Here is a 24,550-nt window from a genome sequence, read left to right on the forward strand (position 1 = left end):
GTAATTTAAGATTTCTTTGGTCTCAAAGTTATTTGAATCCTCTCCCTTAAAAGCTACATTGAATATATACCTGTGAAGTTTCTCTTCCATTAACTAAGTTCTTAGATTAGAGTGACTGACATTTTTTAGGTGGTATTCACACTGTAAACTTAGCAACTTCTTGAAATTTACAGCAAGGTTGACTAAGTCATGTCCCATTAATCCATGACAATGGGGGTTCATTAAGTCATCATGATGTGCAGAAAATCTGAAATTATTACAGCTTTTAATTAGTAATGCTAAAAAGGAACACCGACCCCTGGGGATAGTCATAGTTGATTTAGCGAAAGCCTCTGACACCGTGGACCACTCTCACATAATTCTGGCTCTTAAATAGAAGGGTGTGGACAATCATATTATCACCCTGATTACAAATTTGTATCACAACATCAGCACTCATATTGACATGAAGACTGAACAGTCAGATCCCTTTGGGATTCGGATTGGTGTAAAACAGGACAATGCAACATCCCAAATTCCATTTAACTTATTGGTGGACCCGCTACTGGGAAAGTTGGAGGAAGAAGGAAGTGGGTTCCAACACCGTTGAAAAAAATATAACAGCTATGGCTTTCACAGATGACCTGGTACTGGTCATTGAGTGGATCACGGGAGGAATGAAGAAAAACATTGCAATTTTGGAGGTCTTTTGCAAACTAACTGGCCTCAAGATGCAAGGGGAGAAGTGCCACGGCTTTTACATCAATCAACGATAAAAGATTCATATACGATCAATGACCACCCTTCACAGACAATTAACGGCACCCCCCCAATATGACTGAACTCAGTAGCTCTGAGAAGTACCTGGGTTTATGTATCAACCCATGGACTGGAATATGAAAACTGGAACTAATGTAAAAAGTGAAGGGATGGTTACAATGAATTGGGAAGGCTGCATTAAAGCCATTTCAGAAAGCTGACATCTTGAACGGATGTACTATTCCGCGATTGATCTACTTGGCAGACCAGGCCAACATGAAAGCTATGTACCCAGAAACCCTTGACTTGGAAATTCAAGTGGCCATCAAGGAATGGTTACATCTTCCAGCAAGTACTTGTGATGCCATCCTGCGTTTCAGCACTTGGGATGGAGATTTAGGTATTTACCAGGCTTTCAGGTTTGATTCCCAGTGTACAGGTTCAAAGACTACACAGAATCGTGCAGTCTTTGGATAAGACAATAAGAGCAGTTGTTCAGCAGGAAGGTATTGAGAAAGAATTTGAAAGATTGTGGATTGCAGCAGGAGGAGATAAGGATAAAATTCCATCTATTTGGGACCTGAAAGCAGTTATGGTGATATCAGAGGAATTAGGCCATGAGGAACCAGCCTCGGAATGGGAGATGCCCGCTCCAAAAGTCCCCTTTCTGAGACCCTGTAACTGGTGAAGACAGGAATTTGTGAATTAGACCAAGTTGGTATTCCAAGGCCATGGAATTTCCAGCTTTGAGAAGGATAAAACCAGTAGCAACTGGCTAGAATTCTATAGAGGCATTCCCCACAGAAAGCTCATAATGGCGTTACAGCTATGAGCTAATGTCTACCCCACAAGAGAATTTTTAGCAAGGGGAAGACAAGAGACTCAAATTAAATTGTGCTGACATTGTCAGGCAGAGAATGAGACCTGTTCACATATTACTGGATATTTTCCAGCAGTACGGGACGCTAGAATTAAGAGACATAACCAACTATGTGAATTATTGACAGATGAGGTCAAAAAGAAGGAATGGATAGTATTTCAGGAACCGCTGCTGAAAGACGAACAAAATGTATTATATAAGCCGGACCTAGCGCTCATTAAGGAAGATCAGGCCTTAGTAGTAGACACCACAGTTAGGTATGAGAGTAAATTAATATCTTTGGCTGATGCAGCAGCAGAGGAAGGTAAGAAATATAAACATCTAAAAGATCAAATTCAAGAACTGACAAATATAAACACTATTAAATTTATAAGATTTCCGTTAGGAGCATGTGGAAAATGGTAACAAGGCAATTATGAGTTATTAGCAGAATTAGGACTCCCCAGTTCCTGACAGGAAAAGGTTGATTGTCATCTATCAAATCAGGCGCTACTTTCTTCAGTGGACATTGTACATGTATTTGCTAGTCAAGCATGGACTATTTGAAGATCTTCATGAATTAATGAATTGTAATTGCATTACCTAATGAATTGTTAATAAACTGATTTTTCCTATCTATCTGTGTAAGGTGGGAGCTGGACCCACCAGGAATGCCAAAGGCGACAAAAGCTTGTGTCAGGGTATTGATAGTATGTAGGGACGATATGGGCTCAGAATCATGATGCATCATCTATCCTGCCAAAAGACATTAATTACCGGGTTTTGCATAGGTGGACAGGCCACCTCTACTTAACCTGGAAAAGGAACATGTATAATTTTATATATGTTCAATAAATAGCAACTTCTTGAAATTTACAGATACAGAGAAAACCCAGGAGAAGTTTCAGAGATTATAATGCTTGTAGCAAATGACTGCAGCTGAACAGCCCAGTAGACCCACCTTAAATAAAAGCATTTTGAAGAGAGGATATGCAAGGGAAGGTTGTAGTTTTCAAAAGAAAAAAAAAAAAACAAACAGAAGGTTGTGTTCCATCATCTCTCAAAGACTTCGACTAAGTAATATTAGACAATTAAAAGCCAGAAGAGCATTTATGTCCGATTGCAGTGGCAGAAAAAAAAGTTTAAAAAAAAATTAGAGCTGAATGAAGAAGCATGATTCATAATAGAAAACATGCCACTGTCTTGATCTAGTTATGCATTTCAGAGTCTGAAAGGATGTTGTAGCAATGCTCGTGCAAGGCCTTGCACAAGGTTTTAGTAATGTAAGATGTTTTCTTGGAGCTCCAAGGTGTTTACATCATGCAGCTGGCAAGTCAGATTTTCTTCTGTTGGGGAAGTGGGCCAAAACTTGACTATTGCAGGAAATTGAAGAAATTCAGATTTAATTAATTCAGATAAAGATGTTACCTACCTCTATTCTAGCTGAGCTGAACAAAATCATAAAGAAAATATTGGAAGAATCTAAAGTCCCAGAAATGCAACTGATAGGCCTACAGACTACTTATTTTCTGGAAAGCTTTATCCTGAGTGAAGTTAGAGATGCTCTCCTGAAGAAACTTAATTTTTACCCAACTGAGGTGAACTTAAAAACAATGAAAAACGTTCATTACTACAGATATTTATAATATATGGATAACTCTTATAACTAATCAACATAGATTCAGGACATGTTTGGAACATATTGCTACTGTGCAGCAAAGATACTAGAGGTCAGAAATAAAATTTTCCATTACAAACAAGATTCCTTTTTCCCCCAGGATGAACAGGCAAGTAATCCCTTCGGGAACTCTCCTAAGGCCAAATTATGCTCAAGTGTTACAGAAGGCCAAAATACACTGATGCATACGCACAGAGAAAGGGCAAGCACATTTTGAGGATTGCCCATTTTCATCAGTGAATGATTCGGATGCCTTTTCTTAGCATAGAGCTACAAACTAATTTATCACAGCTAACTAGCCCTCAGAGATGAGGTGCACTAGATGAGAACATCACCCTCAGCAGCGCACACCCTGACAGTATGAACAGCGTGCAAAAGGCAGAATTACAGAATTAAGAGGGAACGGAAGAGGGAGAGGATTAAGGAGCCTTTAGTTCCCACTCATCCTCCATCTGCTGCAGCTACTGAGTCCCACATCACTAGGTGCAACTGCAGCTGTATGTCCTTTCCACATTACTCAGTCCAGTCCAGCTGCTACTCTAAGCAGTATCTACATCATCTGCTCTGGAGTCTTCAGAAGTAAGGGGGAGTGAACTACAAGGAAAAGAATGTGAAGGTTTTCTACGTGCCCCAGCAGAAAATTGTTTTTCTTCAAATAGCCGTTAGAAATAATTTGTTTTCTGATGGAAATGGGTTTTAGTAAGCCATCACTCATCTCTATATCAATGGGACAGATTGTATTGGCTAAGGTAAGCAGTTTCATTTACACTAGATAAAAAACACCTTTTATTTCCAAGACAAAAATACTAATTTTTTTACACTTGCATAAAACAGACTGATTTTAAAAAATTACGTATTTGCAATTATTTTCTCTAATTTTCCCCCAGGTTTCTCTTATGAGACAATTCACAGTTCTTAATAAGGGATATTTACATTTCCAGGTCAAGCAACTAAAACATTGCTTAATATATATTGATTAGTTAGGCTTATTTCTCATTGGATCTGGCACAAGGAAAATGCCTCTAAAGCCAACACATTTATTTCATTTTCTCTTATGGGTCATTGGATTTTGCATCACAAAGCAGACGCCATGTATCACTTTTCCCATTTGTATGTAATTTTTATATATATATATATGACTAAAGGTGCACAGACATAAATTTTGCATGCTATTATGAAAGATGAATGCACACAAGATAATGAAGCAAAATGCAAAACTGTTTAAAAAAAGGGCTATTATGCTTTTTAGATCAGACTGAGAATTGCTCCCCCTCGCCCCCCACCCCATGCAAGGAAAATGTAACCTTTCAGCAGGGCAGTAGCAGTGCATCCCTTATCCCTAGAGATTTTGTTTTATTTTGGGCATTACAGACATTCCAGCATGCATGCGAGTATCATGTACTTTTTGCCACAAAGTGACTGCAGATTCAGGATCTGCAAGCTCCTTTGCAATTGCTGGGAGAGGATAAAGAGGCACACTGGCATTTTGCTCTGTGAGAAGAAAAAGAGCCCAAGGAAGATTTTAAATTTAAGACCAAACCACACAGCTTCTGACAAGAGTTACTGTTACCGAGTCCTCATGGGGAACCAGTGGGTCCCACAACAGGAGACGATGGCAGGATGACATTAACTCGTCCTTCACTAATCTCTCTGCTTTGCAAGGGTGACCTTTTACCTGGGGTGTGGTTGAGATTGAAACTGTCGTCACATTTCAGGGTGATTCTCTCTCAGAATTATCACTAAAAATCCCTTGAATTACCCACATAAAACTTGACATTACAAAACTTTTCTAATGACTGTGTTTCTGAACTATATGATAGTTACTCATTCTGCTTTCAGCTATTGTATTGCTCCGTTGAAACCCTCCATGCCCACATCTCACAACACAACTTCTTTGGCTACCAGACCTTTTCAAGGGAGCACATCACTGGTAAGAATATTCCAGGTCAAAGATACACACCAGTACCACAGGTCCCATACCACACAGTCCTTCATAAACTTACTCAGTCCCATCTTAACAGCAATTACACAGCTGCTCTTGTACTATAGATTAGAGGTCAAAGCAGAGCAGAGTAAAAACCAGAACTGCCACAATTCAAGCCAAGGTACTGTCCTTTGCTTTTGTAAGCTGAACAGCACAAGCTTCTTCACCTTTATTATGTTGGGTTTTTGTTTTAAAAAAGTGGAAGTGAAGCCTCTGAGCAATGAGAATGGATTAGCAAGCACGGTCTGACCTCAGAACTACATAAGTATCTCGCCTAAGTGTTTCCACTGCCATCACGGACACTGGCAGATGGGAACAGGAACTGCCCAAGTAGCTGAAAAAGCACCAGCTGAGGAAACAAGCTCTTCCCCAGCCCAGATTTCTGGAGGAAGTGGCACAGGAAGTCACAGGTCAGAACTGCAAGTATTTTCCAGCCAAACAAACCAAGTGCAACAACACACGACTGGAGAACTGTGAATGCAATACCTGTATAAAAGAGTGAAGAAAAGTGTTGTGGGCAATAAAAGACAGGCGGGTCTTAACTGTAAACAAGACTTCAACAGAGCAAGATCTCCTTGTGAAAGTTACCTAAAAATATGGAATTAAATGGGAGATGGCATGAAATGCATGCCTTTGTCAAACACAGGTCCTACCAGGCTCACCCTGTAATCAACTTTCTAGACATATGCAGTTGATTCACTGGAATTCTGTAAAAAAAAAATCAATCATGGAATATCTACATGGAATATCTGGAGAAGGTGCAAATTAACAGGAAGTTCATGGTTTGTAAGGAATTTGGCTTAAGAGGAGAGATACATTCTTAAAAGCAAAAGCATCAGGCAAAGACGTGCTACCAGTAAGCACTGTATGGATAAATTGTGGGGTCAAAATTTATTAATTTTTTTATTGTGTTGTGGTTTAACCCCAGTCAGCAACCAAGCACCCCACAGCCGCTCACTCACAGCTTCCCCGGTGGGATGGGGGAGAGAATTCGAAGAGCAGAAGTAGGAAAACTCGTGGGTTGAGATGAAAACAGTTTAATAACTGAAATAAAATAAAATAAAATAATAACAACAAAAAAAAATTGTAAAGAAAAGGAAAACAATAAGAGAGAGAGAGAGAGGAACAAAACCCAGGAAACACAAGTGATGCAACCACTCACCACCCACTGACCAATGCCCAGCCAGTCCCCGAGCAGTGATCGCTGCCCCCCAGCCAACTCCCCCCAGTTTCTATACTGAGCATGATGTCATATGGTATGGAATAGCCCTTCTGCCAGTTTGGGTTAGCTGTCCTGGCTGTGCCCCCTCCCAGCTTCTTGTGCACCTCCTCACTGGCAGAGTATGGGAAGCTGAAGAGTCCTTGACTAGTGTAAGCACTACCTATCAACAACTAAAACATCAGTGTGTTATCAACACTATTGTCATGCTAAACAAAAAACACAGCACTATATCAGCTACTAGGAAGAAAATTAACTCTATCCCAGCCAAAACCAGGACATATTAACATTAGCACAAAAAGCATGAGCATAACGATAATATTTGGTGATAACACTAAACTATGGGGCATTTGCAACACAGGATCTTGAATACAGAACAACTGAGGGTGTAAGTATAAGAAAAGGAATTAAATTGGCATAAGATACGAGTACAGACAACTGGTGGTTCAGGGGAAAGGGCAGAATTTGGAGATGATAGTCACTGTGATCTCCCAATATGATATGGTTGTGAATCCTAGGTTTTGTCAAAGATGTATTTCCAGTAAATACACAGAAGAATTTGTGCCATGGTAAGAAGTCTTTACAAGGTTTCCTCTGGAATATTGTGAATTTAGAGTTGAACAGCAACAACATGTAGACTGACTGGGAGGAATGGAAACTCACCTGTGGTGGGTCTACCAGGATTTGTCTTGTCTAGTCTAGCAATATAAAACGACAAAAGTGTCCACCTCAGGCACTGAACTTTTCTTCCTTTCTCGTACTAAATATCAAGAACAATTTAGACTTCAATATTTTGAAGTCATACGCGGGGAGACTGAACATAACCTATACCTAAAAAGAAAAAAAGCATTTTCTCAAATATTATTTCCTTTCGTTTCTGAGAAAATTATCTGGAATGTTAAGGCCACCCAGATACTGAAAATGTAGCTGCCAAGAAAAGGGGTGGGAAAAGAAATAGTAGCTTATTATTCGCCTTGACTTCACCAGCAGTGCTGTAGGCAACACTCAGAAACTAAAAACCCTAACCCAGTATATCTGTAGGAGCATGTGGATCTCTGTGTTACATTACAGAAATTAAGAAAAAAAATCACCACTCCTTTGAAGTGATCTGTCAAGAAAATTATCAAATCCAGCAGCTAACACGTGGTTGTCTAAATATGTATAGAAAAATGTGCATTTATAGCTCCCCTTAGTTATCAGCTGTGCTAGGTGGACCTAAATAATGCTGGTCCCAGACAATCAGTGACAGAAAACCAAAACCAGTATCAGCTACTGTTACAAGATCTAAATAGCCCTATGCTGCTACCATTGATGCATACTCCTACATGAAATATATCCTCTCTTAAACAACATTTCTGTTTTAAAAAACAAAGCAAACAAAAAGTGTGCTGTTTGGCAAAGCACTGAGGAGGTGGTAGGGTAGGTTCGTAGTCCAGACACATTGCATGAACATTCAAAGCGTTCAGGAACTTACCATACTAAATTTCTGACAACAGTGTTTATGCCCAGAGGTGTATCTGTTGCTAAGAGCAAATAATTTCCATCAATCTAGCAAGAGTGTATATTTTAAAGCTGTACTGAACAAGCTTTCAAGTAGTCAGCTCTGCAGTGGGTAGATATGTCTTATGCTTGCACAGACAGAATAAAGTACTTTCAAAAAATCCATGGAACATGTTTTGTTTGTTCTTGTATTTAGTCAGTTCTGAAACACATTTCACTTACAGCGGGTTTGAATTACCAATATGAAGGAAAAAACATGCAATGAAAAGGCTGTAAGTCTTATTTACCTTTTTATATGTTTTCTCTTCATTTGGCTTTCCAGCAGTAACATCTCCATTTTCAGTAACAGACGACATCTAACAACAGAAGCTTAAGTTATAAACAAAGTAGTCGCTTTAGAAAAGTAAGTGTTCAGAAAACACCGTAGAATTTGTTATTCATTTTTTGCTAAATTAAAAGTTTTTAGAGGACAGCAAGTCACCAAGATCAATGACATACCTAGGATATTCCTAGAAGGATTTTCTAGGCAGACTAAAGAGACAGCACTGTGCCAGGCATATGTTCAGCATATGACTGATTCTACAGGACCCTCTATTTCTTTTTTCCCACACCAGTATGCAGATCTGCAGGAAGACATTGCAATGAAATCTTGCTCCTCAGCAGACTGCATGAGATGATCTTGAAAGGTACAATGATGGGCAAAACTATGAAGCTTGTGGACCAGATATTCAGTGGCATGTCTCAGAGGTCCAAGGCCTTTGGCTGCATTGGTACGCTGCACCTCCTCAAAGGAGCAAGGAGATATTTGACATAACATCTATCATGGCTATAAAGCAACACTAGATCAGGAATAAACCACTAAGTTAGAGGTCCCTTGGGTCAGACACTCTAAGTGCGGCTGCCAAAGTTAATAAAACAAAAAGCTACAAGGACGTGTTTTAAAATCATTCTCAATTTCGCCGACACTTTCACAATGGAAGTATACACACCCTTATGAACAACAGGACAAGTCATCTGGAGCTGAGAGCGAAGATCAAGCCATTCATCAGTGTTGTTAATGTCTTCCAGAACCTATTAAAAGAAAAATCTGTTATCACTATGCCATCACAAATTTACATCTCACAGAATAGCTTTAGATTTCCTTTTTCTGTTATTTGTCAGCCCAAGCAAGAATCCAGCTACGGGTGATGCTTTTCAAGAATCATCTCAAACAACTTGGTTACTAATGGGTCATTTAACGTACTTGGAAACTAGCAGTATTACACAGGATAGAATCAGTGCAGTCTAATTTCCCTTTGCCCTAGATATTTCACCACTACAGCACAAATAACCCTACAATAAAACAATTTTGTGGAACAGTAGGCATACATGCTCTGGAGTGTTGTGTAATTACACGGTCTCTTCCACGAGGACTTTAAAAATTAAATACTGAACCTTATAATCTCCACTCACTTGGGATAGCCCATATTTTAATTCCACCAAAGCCAAAAAGATAAGCAATAGGAGTGATGGTTTGGAGGACTGCACACTGAATAGTCATAGATAACAAATAAACTCATTTTGGAAGTTTTCCGTAACGGTAGTTACTATCAGCGTAACTTCTGCAAGTAGTCTTGTTGAGGTGAGCTATTTCATAGTTAAAATGATTTGACTAAACATATGAGAAATATTACATAATTGGGTATTATTTGATACCTCTTTGGAATCAGCTCTCCCTCACATCTTCCACACCTGTTTTAAGCCACATCAGTAAAGCTATTCTTCAATTTAATTTCTCAACCACACCGGAAGAAAAAACAAACAAACAAACCTCATTTGTCTTTAATCAGTACAAGTAACATCTTGTACATAACTAAAAATCGATTTAAAAAAAAATATTCTCATGCCTCATTCACTGAATTTAATTTTCCAGTAATCTGAAAAGTATACATAACACCACTAAGAAACCTTTTCATAAAAGGCTTCAAAACAGTGCTTTCCTCCTCTTCAGAGAAACAGACTAATAACTGCACCTCAGACAAAAAAAAAGGGACAACAAATAGAAACCTGGATTTTCTGAGAACAAAACAATGCCTTCTTATAACACACTTCTAACTTTACATACCAGTACTTTCCTACTGCAGCTAGCTACATTCTTCATTGTAGCCTTCATGCAATTAATGTATCTTAATCAATAATTCCTTTACTTGGATGTGCATTAGCATCATCCTACACATCAAACTCCTACTTAAATGCAACAACTCAGTTTTGATAGCGTTTTAAGACTGAGTGTAGTTTATCTACTCTACCTATATTCACACATTTAATATTAATGAGTCCATACTTGTAACTATCAGTACATGAACACAGACATCAAGCACTTCAGTTAAAACAGCTTTTGTAGGAAGAGAAATGTCATTTTAATCACTAGTAGGAGGAAGACTTTCTAATCAACAGATCCCTGGGTAGAAACACCAAAACTCTCCAAATAGTTGTTCTCCACCCCCCCCCCCCCAAGCCTATTGATATAATAAGATGTTCTACTACTCACAAAACTTCCTAAAATATTATCATACATACTCAGCAAAAGCCAAGCATGAATGCAACATGGGAACTTTCTTTCAGTAAGAAGTTAGCTCAAGAAAACGTTCATGCCAGACATGGAAGAAAAGCCTGTTTGTTCCCAGTATAGTCAGACAAATTATTCAAGAACACTTCCTTCATGTGAAAATACACCCCTGTAATACTGCCAAGGATAGGAAAACAGACAATGAGATCCCAAGTTCAGTTAACTACCAAGTACAAAAGCTCATACACCATGAAGAAGGTAAATTTTTCCTATCTATGCCAGTTTATTTCATTCCTAGATGCATCTAGAATAGAATTATTTCAGTTCCTAATCTTTTGAGAAATAGAGCACGCAGCTCTAACTTAACAGGGGTTGTGGTAAACATCTTTCAAGATCTTCGCTGTGACAACCACCTCCTATTCCATGCTAATAATTTTTTGCAAAGCAAGTATTACTTCATGTATTTTCTCCCTGCTCTACAGCTACTGAAATGGTACAGGGTGCCTTCTCACCTGCTTTATATCATGCATAGCAAGAGCTACTGTCTCAGTTCTGCTGAGGTTTAACAGTGCAAAGACAGGTCACAACTTACAGTCTTGGACCCACTTCTAGGCTAAGCTACAACTATTTATTTATTTATTACAATAGCAGGAAACTACCGTAACTAAAGCACTGGATCTCTGCAGGGCAGGCTCACAATAAAGTAAGACTGGGGGCAGGGTAGAGGAGGAAAACATTTAGTCTCAAAAATACTGTAGGTATTCAGTGAAAGACTAGGCTGTAAAGATCTCCTGTTTAGCTTCTTAGACACCACATATCCTACCTGATGACAAAAAAGAGAAACATTAAAGCCCAGTAGAAGTTTAAAGAGTATTTTTCCCAAATGCTCTTGAAGAGTCTACGTTTTGGTCATGAGTCTTATTCGCAGCAAAAACTAGCGCAACCTGTTCAGTTCTGAGACACAAGTCTACAGCCTTCAATTCCAAATTTCTGCTCCCAACATCTCCTTGTCCTAAACGCAGACTTAAAAGAATCACACCTACTCAATATATGCTTCAACCTTTAAATGAAAAATCTATGTTTAGTTCAGTTTCTCACGCTGAAATTGCTGAATCGTACACTTCTTAACTAACACAAACTGCAATTTCCATGATTCTGGGGAAAAAGTGCCATACGCATTTTCCTCTAAAACCATGGAGGTGCTTTTTAAATTTCTCTGCGTAGCCAGAAGCCCACTACGTCAGCACCACCCTGCCCACCACGCGGCCAGAGTTTTGAGAACTGAGGTGACAGACAGCAAATGCAAGCTTCCCACCCAGCTTCTCTTTTTTGTTCTTGAATTTTTATTGCATTTTCCTTATATAGCAGAAATTCACCTTTTACTGACAGCACAAGGCATGCATTTTGCCAGATTATAAGTAACTATCTGTTTTTACACAGCCTTAATTGCTTAGGCCTAGCTTACAGGAACAGGTACTGGTACTAACACCTGAATGGCCTTTCAGCTCAATTTCAAGTGAACTTTAGAATTCCCACCAACTTCAATGAAAGCCAAATTTCATGACAAATGCTGTCATTAGGTTCCTACAGGCCTCACGCATTAATTTATCCAACCAAAGATTAATTCTGCCTTCTTTCCATTGTCAAAAACCCAATATTTGTTTGAAGAATGCATTTCTTAGCATCTGTAGATCATTTTCTTAAATAAATCATTTTTTAAAAGCAGTGATAAGACATGCTATTTATCAATCACATTCCAAATACAAGCCACGTAGCTTCTCACTACAACTGCCACATTGTCCTGGGTGATAGTTAAAATTTACTTTTTTTCCCCTAGCTTTTGTGAAATATATCTCCCCAGGTGTGCTGCTGGTAGGCTTCTACAGTGGCTAATACATTCAGAAAGAGAAACTTCATTTGAAAGAAAATGTATTGCTATCTTTTCACCTGGCATAATCTATTATTTTAAATATGAGGAGTAAAAAACAAACAAAAAGTAAAACAAAATGACACTTAAAATTTTCCAGTGGGCACAAGGAGAATACCAGCAGTTAAAGAATACAAGAAGTAATTATGCCTGTTTAAGACCAATAATATACAAATAAAATAGACTGTTTGGTGCACATTTTTCACCTTTAAGAGTCTGAAACACACAACTGGATTTTCAGGAAACACTTTTTTTTTTCTGGTAAGTGAATGCGTTGGGATGGAATACACAATTTTGGCATTAATCCAGAAATTTGGTTCTCATACTTCCGTGCATTTCAGATAACCTATTTATTAGATAGCCACTTTCTAATCCCTAAACAGTTCTCTTCCTCCAGGAAGGCATAAAAACCCCAGAATGGGGCAGCTGACTTGTCAGAAAAGCACACAGAATCTCATATTAAATTCATACCAAGGATATTAAGTCAGCACCAGACAAAAAATTGAGACGATCAGAATAACCATTTTATCTGTCCTAAGTAACTGGAAGTTTTCAACACAAGACTGCATTCTTGATGATGGCAGTTTGTCAGCACAACATGTCAAGATCTTGCCAGGCATTTCTAATTCTATAAAGAGCATTTATAGTGTATTCCATTAAAAAGAGTGATCAAGTAAATTCCTAGGTAGCCCTTGTCACTCCTCTGTTACGACTTTAAAGCAGCATCTTGTAATTCAACTATGAAAATCACAGCCCTTCCATTTGCTGCAAAACTCACTTTTACTGGTAAGATTTGCCCAGTTATACTTTTCCTTGCGGTAGTTGTGAAAGTAGCTTGATAAGTCAGTTCCTCTAAAGGACTTACAGATCTATATGGCAACATGCTTCCACCAAACCATCTGGGGGACAGAGTCATACACTGCCAGATTTCAGCTCCAGTGTGAAACTGCAAATCTTCGTGACACAGTGATATGGGAACGGGAAAAACTTCTAAACCAAAAATGCTCCACAGCGGAAGAAATCCATCAACATCATTAATGAAAAACTACTCTCTAAGTACTTGTCCTCTTGTGACCCCCCGCCCCAAACCATTCACGGTATTCTTGGAGCTACAGGAGAGTAGCTCCAAGATCAAAGGGCGCTAATAAAGCTAACTCCCTTACTTCCTTGGGTTGATCAAGACTGGAAGTCACACCTTCCTAGGCATTGAACAAACTGCTCTCGCAGACGATGCATTTATAAAGTCTCCCTCCCATCTGGATTCTCTGCCACCTAATACGATATGTACATCAGCACCGGTTTTCCCAGTTAGATATTATCTCGTCTTGCCTATTTTTCCATTAAACTTGCTGGTAGTCTGGATCACTGTCAAATTCAGTTGACAAATTTAGGTCAACCAAAACTGACAATAGCTTTCCCATTCCCTCTCCAGTAGAATTTGAACAGTAGGATTATTTATAAGATTATTTGCAAAGGAAGGGGCTCAGGACACATGAAACATCCTACGACACACATACAAATTGCATACATACATCTTGTTTCCATAGGAAATCAAGTTAAAAATATCAGCATACTTCTGGGTGTCCCTGGGAACAGGAACTGAAGAAGGGACCTCGGAGGTTTTTTGCATTGCGCTATTTTCAGAACGTTCAGCAGGCAACTGAATTGTTAACATTAGGTGAAAAGCGTGACCAAAATTGTTTTTATTACATTTTAGCTTCTTTACAGAGCTTTTCTTTATGCTTTAAAACAATGCTGACTATAATTTTCATTATTTAATTGCCTTCATTCTGAGGTGATCACACAATGCAGAGTGGTGTTTAAGACCCTGCAAGCATTGCTAGGCAGTGTGCCAATAAGCAGATGTAAACAAGTGAAAGGAAGCATAATTTGGTGTAGTGCACAGAGTAAGAGAAAAGAGGCAATACATGAAAAATCCTACAGCTTTCTCAAAAATCACCACAAGTTAGCCCCCTCTCCAAAAACCTTATATGTTTTAATGTCAGTGAACGTTCTTTGTACATGAGTGTCTGGATGGTTACATAGCCCTAAAGTAAAAATTGAGGTAATGTAAATGGACACTCAGTTATAAGAAAATACATATACAGTTCAGCTATTTATTTTTCTTTTTTTCGCCTCCTCTTTTTTTTTAAATAATATCCCAGACACTATTCTGTGGAACAGATTCACTGTGTTATAGCAGAAGTCATGTAGCCAACCATCTAAGATCAAACATACCTGTATGTCCCCATACCTGAAACATCCAAGGAGTAAAAGCTAGTACATATTTGTAAACCAATACATGCTGAGAATGAAGTCAGTGTTTACATATTGCAATGCAGTGGACAATAATTTGAAGCTTTTTCAGAATTTCTAATCTGAAAAACTCCTTTTTCCTCCATGAATTTTAAAATTCAGAACTTCAATCTGAGGGGCTTCAATCTATTTGATTCCTGTAATGCCTGTTAGCCTGTTTAACCTCTACTGTCAACTGCTGTGACTTGCGCTCTGCCCAGAAGCGCTGAAGGATCTTTTGCATCTTTCCAGACACCAACTGTGAAAGCAGAGCAAACTTTTTACTGCATCATAGATACCACTGATTTATCCTGCTAAAAAAAATTAGAATCTATCTTTTCTGCCTGTCTGTCAGAAAAAAAAAAAATTGTATGAATTGTAAAGGAGAGGGGGAAAAGAGTGAAGAAAAAAAGAGTGGTTAGGTCTGTTACCTTGGCAAGTTCTCCCTGCCCCCAACTGGTAATGGAGGTTTTAAGAGTGATTGAAAGTCAAACCTTCTGGGTGAAATTTGTGATAGTACTGTTGTTGCATTAGTAAAAACTGGAAGAGGCTGCTCTTGCTGATTAATGCTAGGATGAACAATTTCAGAGTGAACAGCTGCACCAAGCTAAAAAAAGGCAAATCAGAAATTGTATAGACTGTTATGCCCAGCAAAAAAAGAATTATTCCTAAGACAACCCTGCTCATGTTGTTCAGTTTCAAGCCCCAATTAGTCTATAAATCTAATTACTTTTTTATTTTGCCTCAAAAATAAGAGGGAGATGGAGATCACAAATAGTATGCAAAGTGATGAGATTCACATCTAAAGTAAAACAGAAAAAAAATCTCCTCCTTCTCAGGGTCTTCATGATAAGGTCAGGATAGCACAAAGGCTACAGATAAAGCAGCAAGCAAAAACCATCACAAAACTGCCAGTCAGACTGTTCGCCTAGTCTAAGTCATCTCAGCTGTTCACAACACCTGTAAGCTACGTAAATAATAACACACATTAGTTTCAGTGCCCTGCCAGATCTTTTAGGCTCTCAGTAACTAACCCAGGTACAATGCCAAGATTCTGATACAGTTTGTTTTCTACAGTGACCCCCTATTTCCAGGAATACAGCACAGTATTTGATTTTTTTTTTTTTTAAAGTGGTAATAGGAGTACTGATTTTTTTTTAGTTTGCAGGCTGAATTTGAAAAGTAATTTATTAGTGTTATTTATATTTAAACTATATACATTTATATCGTAACGCTCTGATCTACTGCAAAAAGTGTTGGATCATCTATCATCCTCCTCCTTTAGCCTTCAGAAAGGGAAAACAAAAATAAAAGGTAGAACTTCAGCAAATACCACCTCCACCAAAGTTTACAAATACTCAGAATACATTCTGATTACCTGGGAGATATGACAATTTACACAAGAGTCCTGCCCTCTTCCATTTAAAGTGGTACTCCTAGTGCATTCACCTGTTCTCCGAGGTGAAACAGACTACTCCACAACTGTAATATCCCGGGTCACAGAAACAGCCACAGCAATAGAACAAGCTATAGCTACATATTTTATTTTCTGTAACAAACCGTATTCTTTGTTTTGAAAATAACCTGCTGTGATTTTTCAGATGGAAACTTGCTTACAACAATGGAAATAAAACTGCAAATTCATTAAAGGAGTCAAAGTTTAGAAGTCCTTGGAAACATAGCATACTGTGCTCCTCCAACAAAACACATCCCTTCCCATTTGTAACTTCTGTATTTTTTTAAATTCTGCATCTCACAGATAACCTGAAAGGCCTCTAGGAAGAGGTGAGGTTTTTTTTCCCCTCCATGAATTTGCAAATTCAGAGCTTCATTCTGAGAGTCTTAAATCTATCTTACTCCTCTACTGCTTATTAGCCTATTTAACCTCTACTGTCAACTGCTGTGTCTTCTGCTCTTCCCAGAAGCACTGAAGGATCTCTTACGTCTTTCCAAACACTAACTGTAAAAGCAGAGCAAACTTTCTACTGCGTAGTGGATGGTGTTCATGTATTAAGAACTACAGGACTTTTCCAAATCAATGATCCCAGACCAGCAATCAGAAAGAACAAACACTTGATCCCCGACAAAACTGACGTCACATTGTGTATTTTGCAGAAACCACTAACAGGCCCTCCTTTTACGAAGTGAAATGGCCCCTGATTAATTTCTCATTATTTTGTAACAGACTGAAAGCACACGAAGTAAAAAGGCACATTTGTACATAGCCAAAAAAGACTTCCCAATTGCTACTCATGTTTTCATAATTGAGATCTCATGTGCCAACAACAGTAGCTTTTAGAAGACTAGCAATCTTTCTATAAAGGCAACTGGAGTTACAAACGAATAAAAATTGTCAAGATGGGGTTTTCTCTGAAACAAATGAAAGAAGGAAACGTTTGCACACTATATACAACTGTATGCAACAGGAAAAAATAGAAGTTACAGTAGTATCACAGTGAAGGGCACAGGTAGAAGACACTGCAAAGTCCAGAATCAGAGCTCTGCTCCTTTACCATGGCAACTTTGCTATGGCGATGGTCCTAATGTTACTAACACCAGACACTTTGAGATAACACCACCACATAATGCATGCTGTCCAACAAAATACTGCAGCATGCTGGGACAAATGGTTGATTAAGAAAGCAAAAAGCACAACCGGAGGGAAAATGCTTCTATATTTGCCTCTGACAGTACATGCAAAATTGAATGACAGGGATCACATAACATGGTGGTCATATTTTTGGAAGGAAAGTGAGGCAAGCTGCATCACTCATATAATCAGTAGGTAAGATCCAAGAGTAATGAAGTCTCATATAAGGGGAAAAGGAGGTCAGTGGAAGTGTTACTTATTTTCTAAAGGAATGACACAAACAGAGGTGCAAACAATCCTACCTCGCTGGGCGGGGAATATATACAAAAGAGGAATTTGGTGAAACCAAAAACTTTAGTGATCTGAAACTCCAGAAAGAATCATACAAAAAGACTGGAAAATAGGTCAAATGGATCAGGCTAAGTATAAAAAGCAGAGAGCGAACACACAAGATCAAAAGCAGAAAAGCACAGAACAAATTACTGATGAGAAATGCGTATGAAACAAGAACTTCGTAACAGTTGTAATGCTGTATTTTGAGACCTTTATCTTTTCTCCACTCACCCACCTTCTTCCACCTCAACAAAAGATCAGCCATACTATGTTTTTCTTCACCCACTCAAAATTGCTATGCAAACGTAACTTTACAACAGACACACATAGTGAAGAAAGATAACAGAAATTATTTGCTTAGAAGAACATTCCAAGAAAAAACTGTTGAGTGGACAACACACAACAGCTGTGGTTAAAATAATTCACATGCACTAAAACAGATGGCATAATTTGTTCATCAGTTCTCCACAGGCAACTTGTACGTGAAACACGACCAGGAATTATTCAGTCCATTAGCATATTAACATGTAATAAATCACAACAAAGTTTGCAGAAGGATATGCTGTGGAAACACTGAGCTCAATGCCGGAGTGGATTATCATGATTGTCAAGTTCTCTATGCTTTCTTACCCTGGGTCCTGCAAGTATAAATTTTGTGCATACAGCTTTTACTGAATGCAGGCTAAGTTAAGCTTTTCAGCAGCAAGGTTGTCTAAGAAATTCAAGTTGTCTTTAAAATCCCATTGTTGTCTCCATTTGAGGGCCCTTCCATACAGCTGCAAAAGGACAGTTGAAGAGTGGAACAGACTACCTTGGAGGATGTGATAGGTAATACTGGACATTTTTTGACAGATTAGACAACTGTTTTAAATGTAGTTTGTACTGTCTTGAAGGAAGGGAAAGGTCTGGATACTCTGTCATGATTCCTCCTGGTTTCCACAGTATCACCGCGTACTACTCAGGCTGTATATCTGCAACAATTTCAGTTGATCCAAGCTGGTGCTGCTATGGTCCTGCCTTCCAAACACGCATTCGCTAGCATCCTTATTATGGCACCAGTGCTCCTCAGGCTGCATGAGAACTCACCTAGACAATTAAACTAACAAAAAAGTAACCTACCAAAGAATATTAATCATAATGGAACTTCTTACAACAGCAAGCACAGCTTTTACAAGGACTCCCCTGAGATCAAGAAGAAACTTGGAAGGGGATGAGGAAGGTGGTGCAACATGTCAGACCTTTGGCCCATGTTGAATGAGAGATCAATTGTCTCGGTTGTTTCAATCACCCACAAACTTTTGCATAACCTCAGAGTTGCCAGTCCACTTGTGACCAAACCAGGAAGCAAGACAGAGACAGATGGAAAGAAGTGTTAGCAACAGTGCCCAATGGGCTGGGCAACAGCACCAGAACTAAGTTCAAGATTAGCTTTGGGGGAAATATCTACAGTAACACATGGCTAAGGTTAGGTTCCCAAATGCATATCTAAACAGCAACTTGTTTTTCAGGTGCTGAGCTTGTGTGAAAAATAAGGTCACTCAAGAATGGAGATAGAAGAACGATGTAAGCACCGAACTTGAAAGTTATGTCTAAATTCACGAGAGACACTTTAAGTTACTGTACTGAATAATAAAATCTATTAAGACTAATTAAAAAACCCACTATTTTCCTTCAGGAAAGTTTAAAACTGCAGTTAGTAGAAGTTTTCCTTGGACGCCTCCAACTTAATTTTAGTTAGAATTTAACAGAAAGCTCACTTAATTCTTGAAAATTATTTTTAAAAAACTCTTGTACCATTCTCAGCACAGCACAACTCCTACATCACCAAAACTCCTTTGATTAGATTAAGAGCTCTCAGTTTCCTATAGAGCAAAAGTTCCTCAGACCTTTCCCAAATCACTTGCAAAGCTATAGAAAGGGAGACCATTATCCCATTTTATGAAATGTCCTATAAAGCACAAAAGCTGCAGTCTTCTTGGCTTAAATGAGCTTTCTAACATGTTTCTTCTTAAACTACAGAGAAAGCTTCAAGGGAGAAAAAAAAATAATTTCAGAAGCTGCATCAGACAAGAGTAGTTCAAAAAACAAGAGTAATACAATAAAATGAAATTCTGAAGCCAATTAAGGAAAGAACTGCTCAGCATGTAAGGAAATAGCTGCTACTTTTCATAGCTGCTGTCTAGTTGTCATGAAACGGAGACAGCCATTTTACAGCCACTAGAGTAGAACTGCACCACTAAGGGCACCAAAAAAACTGCTAGTACTTTTAAAAAGTTATTCCATTCTCTGACCATGTGGCTGCTTAAATGTAAGGGTTACTACCGCCCTTATAAGGAACCGTACAGTTTTGTCCTCCAAGTCAGTCTCCGATGGGCAGACCAGAATGAGCAACTGACTACTCTTTTGCCTGACAGCAGCCTGACAGTATGCTGAATTTGGCACTCAACTGAAATTATGAATATACTTGCAGTGTATTTTAAGAAACAAAACCACATCAGCATACATACCTATCCTACTGACATTAAGGAACATGAGATGTCTTGGGAAGAATATGTACAGCGGTTTTAAGGTATGGAAACCTAGCCACAGAATTTTTAAATGGCAATACAAACGTTTTCAAATAAACATTCTTAAGTAGTTATTTACAGCCAAATTATATAAGCAAATTGTTTTCCAACAGTCTTTCACTTGTAAACCAAATTGAAAAACCTGTCCCTGAACATTTTTGGCAGCAAGAAAGTAAAATGAAGTCATTACTAAATATTTTTGCCAGTTCTGAAACACTCCATTATTTTTTAGATGTGGTTTATACTCCACATTAATTGCACCAATATGAACATTTTTGTATAAACAAATGCAAGTTCATAATCAATACATAAGCACCACCACAGTCTTCCTCCCCAGGAAGTTCTCTGCAAATGGCTAGCTGTTTGTTTTTTTTTTTAAAATAACCTAGCTGGAAATATTATGGAAAAATTCAAAATCTTAAGCTATCACTACAAGCAAAGGATACATAAATTAGCTTTTTCAATTAAAAAAAAGATAGTGAGCCGAACCCTACACAGCCTGACACCACTGAATTTTAAAGAGACCAGACCAGAACCGTCAGCTCTTCTGAGGAAAATGAGTGCAAGTTTTCCCACAAATGAAAGAGGTCTCTGAACTCTTGAGAGGCCTGAATAAGAATCTCCTTCATTCACACAGAAGCCCTCTGAAACACTGCCTACACCTCTCAATGCATCATTCTAACTGTGTTAGAAGCATCATTATGATTAGGTTAGAAAAGGCATACAGTATTATCTGTAAGTCAGTTAATGGCCCACACCATGATTTTCAAAAGGTAAAAATACAGCTTTCAGCATTTAGAAAGAGAAAAAAACATTAATCATACTTTTTGCCTAATGCATACTGTTTTATGAATCATTAACTAGAAAGAGAACAAAATTCCAACAAGATAAAATATAGTCACTGGCTATGGACACTATAGAGTTTCCATAAACTAAAGTGAAAAAAAAAAATCCATTAAATCAATACATTCTCACAGGAACAGAGTGATCTTACGATTTAAAGTACACAATGTGATACTCCACTTCCTGATATGCCTTACCTGGCATTAATCAGCTGGAATGTCTGATTAAATAAATTAAATACCTTCTTCAGCCTATGATTTTACTGGCTATTGAGTCGTTATTTTTTTAGTCTGAGGTGACATAAATCAGCATGCTGAATGGCACATATGTTTAAATGTATTTACAGAAAATTGCCTTTCAACAGTTGCTGTTAGCAGTGTGCACTCACTACCCCTGAACCTCTCGGTTTTGTGTCTTCTTCCCAGGAATAAGCAGCCTGACAATTAGCTAGGTAAGAGAAAAGGGATATTCATCAATATTTTGGACTAGCTATTTGGACTATGCTTTTACTTTACAGCAAATACGAGACCATTATAAGAGCAATGAACTGCAGCCCTGCACTAGTTACTACGGACTACCAAATAAAGGGCAAGAAAATAGTGAGACAAGTAAGACCCAGCCAGACTACACTGTGTGCTTACCCCTCCTCATCATTCTAGCAGCAAGGATGGCCACAGGACAGACACAGATGGCCCCTTCATTGCAGAAGCAGGTGCAGCAGAAGGTCACAAAAATGGTGACGGTGGTGTGAACGGTTTTCTTGCAGAGCACTGTATTACCCAAATGCTTGTAAGAGAAGGCCATTCGTTTAAGAAGCAGATTAGGAGATCAGCTAAAAATCTTTACTGAGGTGTTCTGGCTAGCGTGTTTGCATGTGTGTGCAAGTTAGTGTATGCACATGTGAGAATGACAGAGAGGAAGGCCAGACACTGTAGGATGCCTCACAAGGCCATACTGAAGGTGCTGTACCACATTAAAAAAAGCTGCCTTTAGCAGCTTTGACTAACACTGGTTTGGCATAAAAGCCAGAAAAAATGGACACTACCCATATCTCCCTTCAAAGCAAATGGCTTTCAGCAGAAAGCACTGGTTTGGAGATATAGGTCTAAGCTTGCATTTTTGCTCAAGAGGATGAAGGAGTTGCTAGGGTGATGCTAAGTGAGACTATGATGGACAACGACACACAGCCTTAACCCAGCAGTGATGGCAAACCACTCTCCCCTCACAGGGGTAAAGCAGAAGTCCTGCAATGCTTTTTGGTAGATGCTTCACTTGGGAGTTTCTCCAAATCATGGAAGTAATAATGAAGTTTTCTAATTAAACAACCCTTGATTACTTGCCCTACCAAACAACTCGCCTGTGTTGGTACACCTGTCTCTGAACAACCTCTTACATCAATGGGCCCGGCAGGTCCCAAACTCAGCCGGAGTGGTCTCTGCATAGGTTTGGAAGGATCTCCTTCCATACCACCAAGTGTAAGGTAGCACAGGTACGCTGCATAACAAATACAGCTTTCAAGAGCTGATGCCTATCAGGGTGGGCAGAGGGAAGAGGAATCTATAGTGGTATTTTATACCTGCATGGCATGTATAGGTGCACACTCCGTGAGGGTGTACACCCTTCTTTGCTCAGAAAGCAGCCAAGGCTATTGAAACTCCGTCTCTCTGGGCTAGCCTTCACTTCGCTCATTTCCTTTGCTGTGTTTATATCCTCACAGCAGGAAGAAAACTAAGACTAGCTGAAAAGCCTGCTTTCTTTCACTTTGAAGGCTTTCGTGTATTAGAACAGACAGGAGGGGTGCAAGTGAACACAGTGAGCAATTTGGGATGGGGAACAAAGGAAAAAGAGAGAAACAGGCAAGAAGGGGAGGGAGAGACTCAGCAAGAGATTGTGCACAGTAGAACCGGGAGGAAAGGAGGAATGGGAAGCAGTAGTGGATGAAGAGCAAGGGAGCCAAAGTAGAAGGGAAATACATGTAATAGGAAATATATGGATAGGAAAGGCTTTCTGCTTTGGTCTATTAAAAACAGGCATTCAGTGCCATTAACTTTGAATAGTCAAAAGGATACTCAGGGAAGGGAAAAAAATAAAAAGTCAATAAAGAGCTGATAGTATAAAGTTATACTGTAGGAAGACAGCAAAGAAAATAAACTTGATTTTTATTCCCAGGACAATACAGGTATTTTTGTCCCAACATACAGAAAGGTCAGTTCACTGTGACCTTTAAGCACAGATATATACATTTATCTCACAGAAAGGGCTTCAGATATTGAGTCCTGCCCCGTTTGCCTGTTGTCAGGTGACTACTACCTATACAAAATGGCATCAATCCATGATCAAGATCAAGGAGACAGATCAAAAAAACCAACCAGCCAAACCCAAAGTGCAGCAGAGCTTAGCTGCAGAGGCAACCACTGTAACTTGCTCCTGCACTGCAGAAAAGCTTGAAGAGATGTATCTGCAAAGGACCACTGGAGGGGATCTGTGCAAACAAACCAGAACCGGCTCATGCAGCAGCCTGTCACGGGTCAGCAGACCTTAGCAGCTTGCTACAGTAAATCACATTTGCTTATATCAAGCTACTGTGAAAAGAAAGGATTGTCCTGCCTTGGCTTCATCACTTTCAGGTATTTGCCATGAACTATTATTAGGTGATACACAAACTACAGACAGAAATTTAGCCTTCACATTCAGTGAAAAATTACATATATATACACACCATATACACACACACTTTTTTTCGTATTTTCCTCTACTGCTTGGTACCAACTTGCAGCTGGTATACCTGTGTGAGATGTGTTTTATTACCCTTAACTGTGCACATCAGTGCATAACATTGTGATCGAAACTCTTAAACAGGATTTTTAGTTACACCGCATGATAGGCACAGTGCTGTTACGAAAAATAGCTGCAGTTTTGGCCAAAACAGAGAAAAATCAGAGACCTACACACCTCTCAAAAAGTCTGGAGTCTTTATTAACTCTTCACACCTTTACTAACTATCAAGCCTCCTAATCTTCTTTCAGTAGGCAGTTGAGTATCACTGGCTTGGAAGACAACCACTTCATATCCTTTTCTGCTGTAATTTCTTTAATAAAGGGGAAAAAAAAAAAGCCACTGCATAGTTTGATGCATCTCTGAAGAACACATCAAGCACACCGATATTTGCAGATGGATCAATCTAAACTATTACCCGTATGCATAATTTTGGCTAAAACAAAAGCAATCATACAAAGAATTCTCGTACCAGGAAACCAGAGCAAAAGGAGGAAACCAGAGCAAAAACACTTCAGTTCTATAGCTTAATAACCAGGTGAAACCTTTACAAAAGCAAACAAATATACCGAAGAATTCTGCGAGATATTAAACACTACTTCTATTTTTTGCAGTACCAGCTGTCAATATTGGGAAACATCCTCCTGCACGGTTATATCAAATATATTGATCTTTAGCAGGAGATGCTGGTAAA

The 24,550-nt window shown here is 38.8% G+C and overlaps 1 protein-coding gene across 1 annotated transcript in view; it reads right to left on the reverse strand.

The window, feature by feature from the left end:
- PIP5K1B (phosphatidylinositol-4-phosphate 5-kinase type 1 beta) overlaps positions 1-24,550 on the reverse strand; it is a 114,552-nt gene that overhangs the window by 72,204 nt on the left and 17,798 nt on the right. Inside the window, exons 2-3 of the mRNA XM_072859199.1 lie at positions 8,968-9,049; positions 8,266-8,334 (exon numbers count right to left, since the gene is read on the reverse strand). Of these exons, the coding sequence (XP_072715300.1) occupies positions 8,266-8,334 (69 nt within the window). The 5' untranslated portion in view covers positions 8,968-9,049. The remainder of the gene's footprint in view (positions 1-8,265; positions 8,335-8,967; positions 9,050-24,550) is intronic.

The sequence above is a fragment of the Ciconia boyciana genome, chromosome 4, assembly GCF_034638445.1.
Source record: "Ciconia boyciana chromosome 4, ASM3463844v1, whole genome shotgun sequence".
Lineage (NCBI taxonomy): Eukaryota > Metazoa > Chordata > Aves > Ciconiiformes > Ciconiidae > Ciconia > Ciconia boyciana.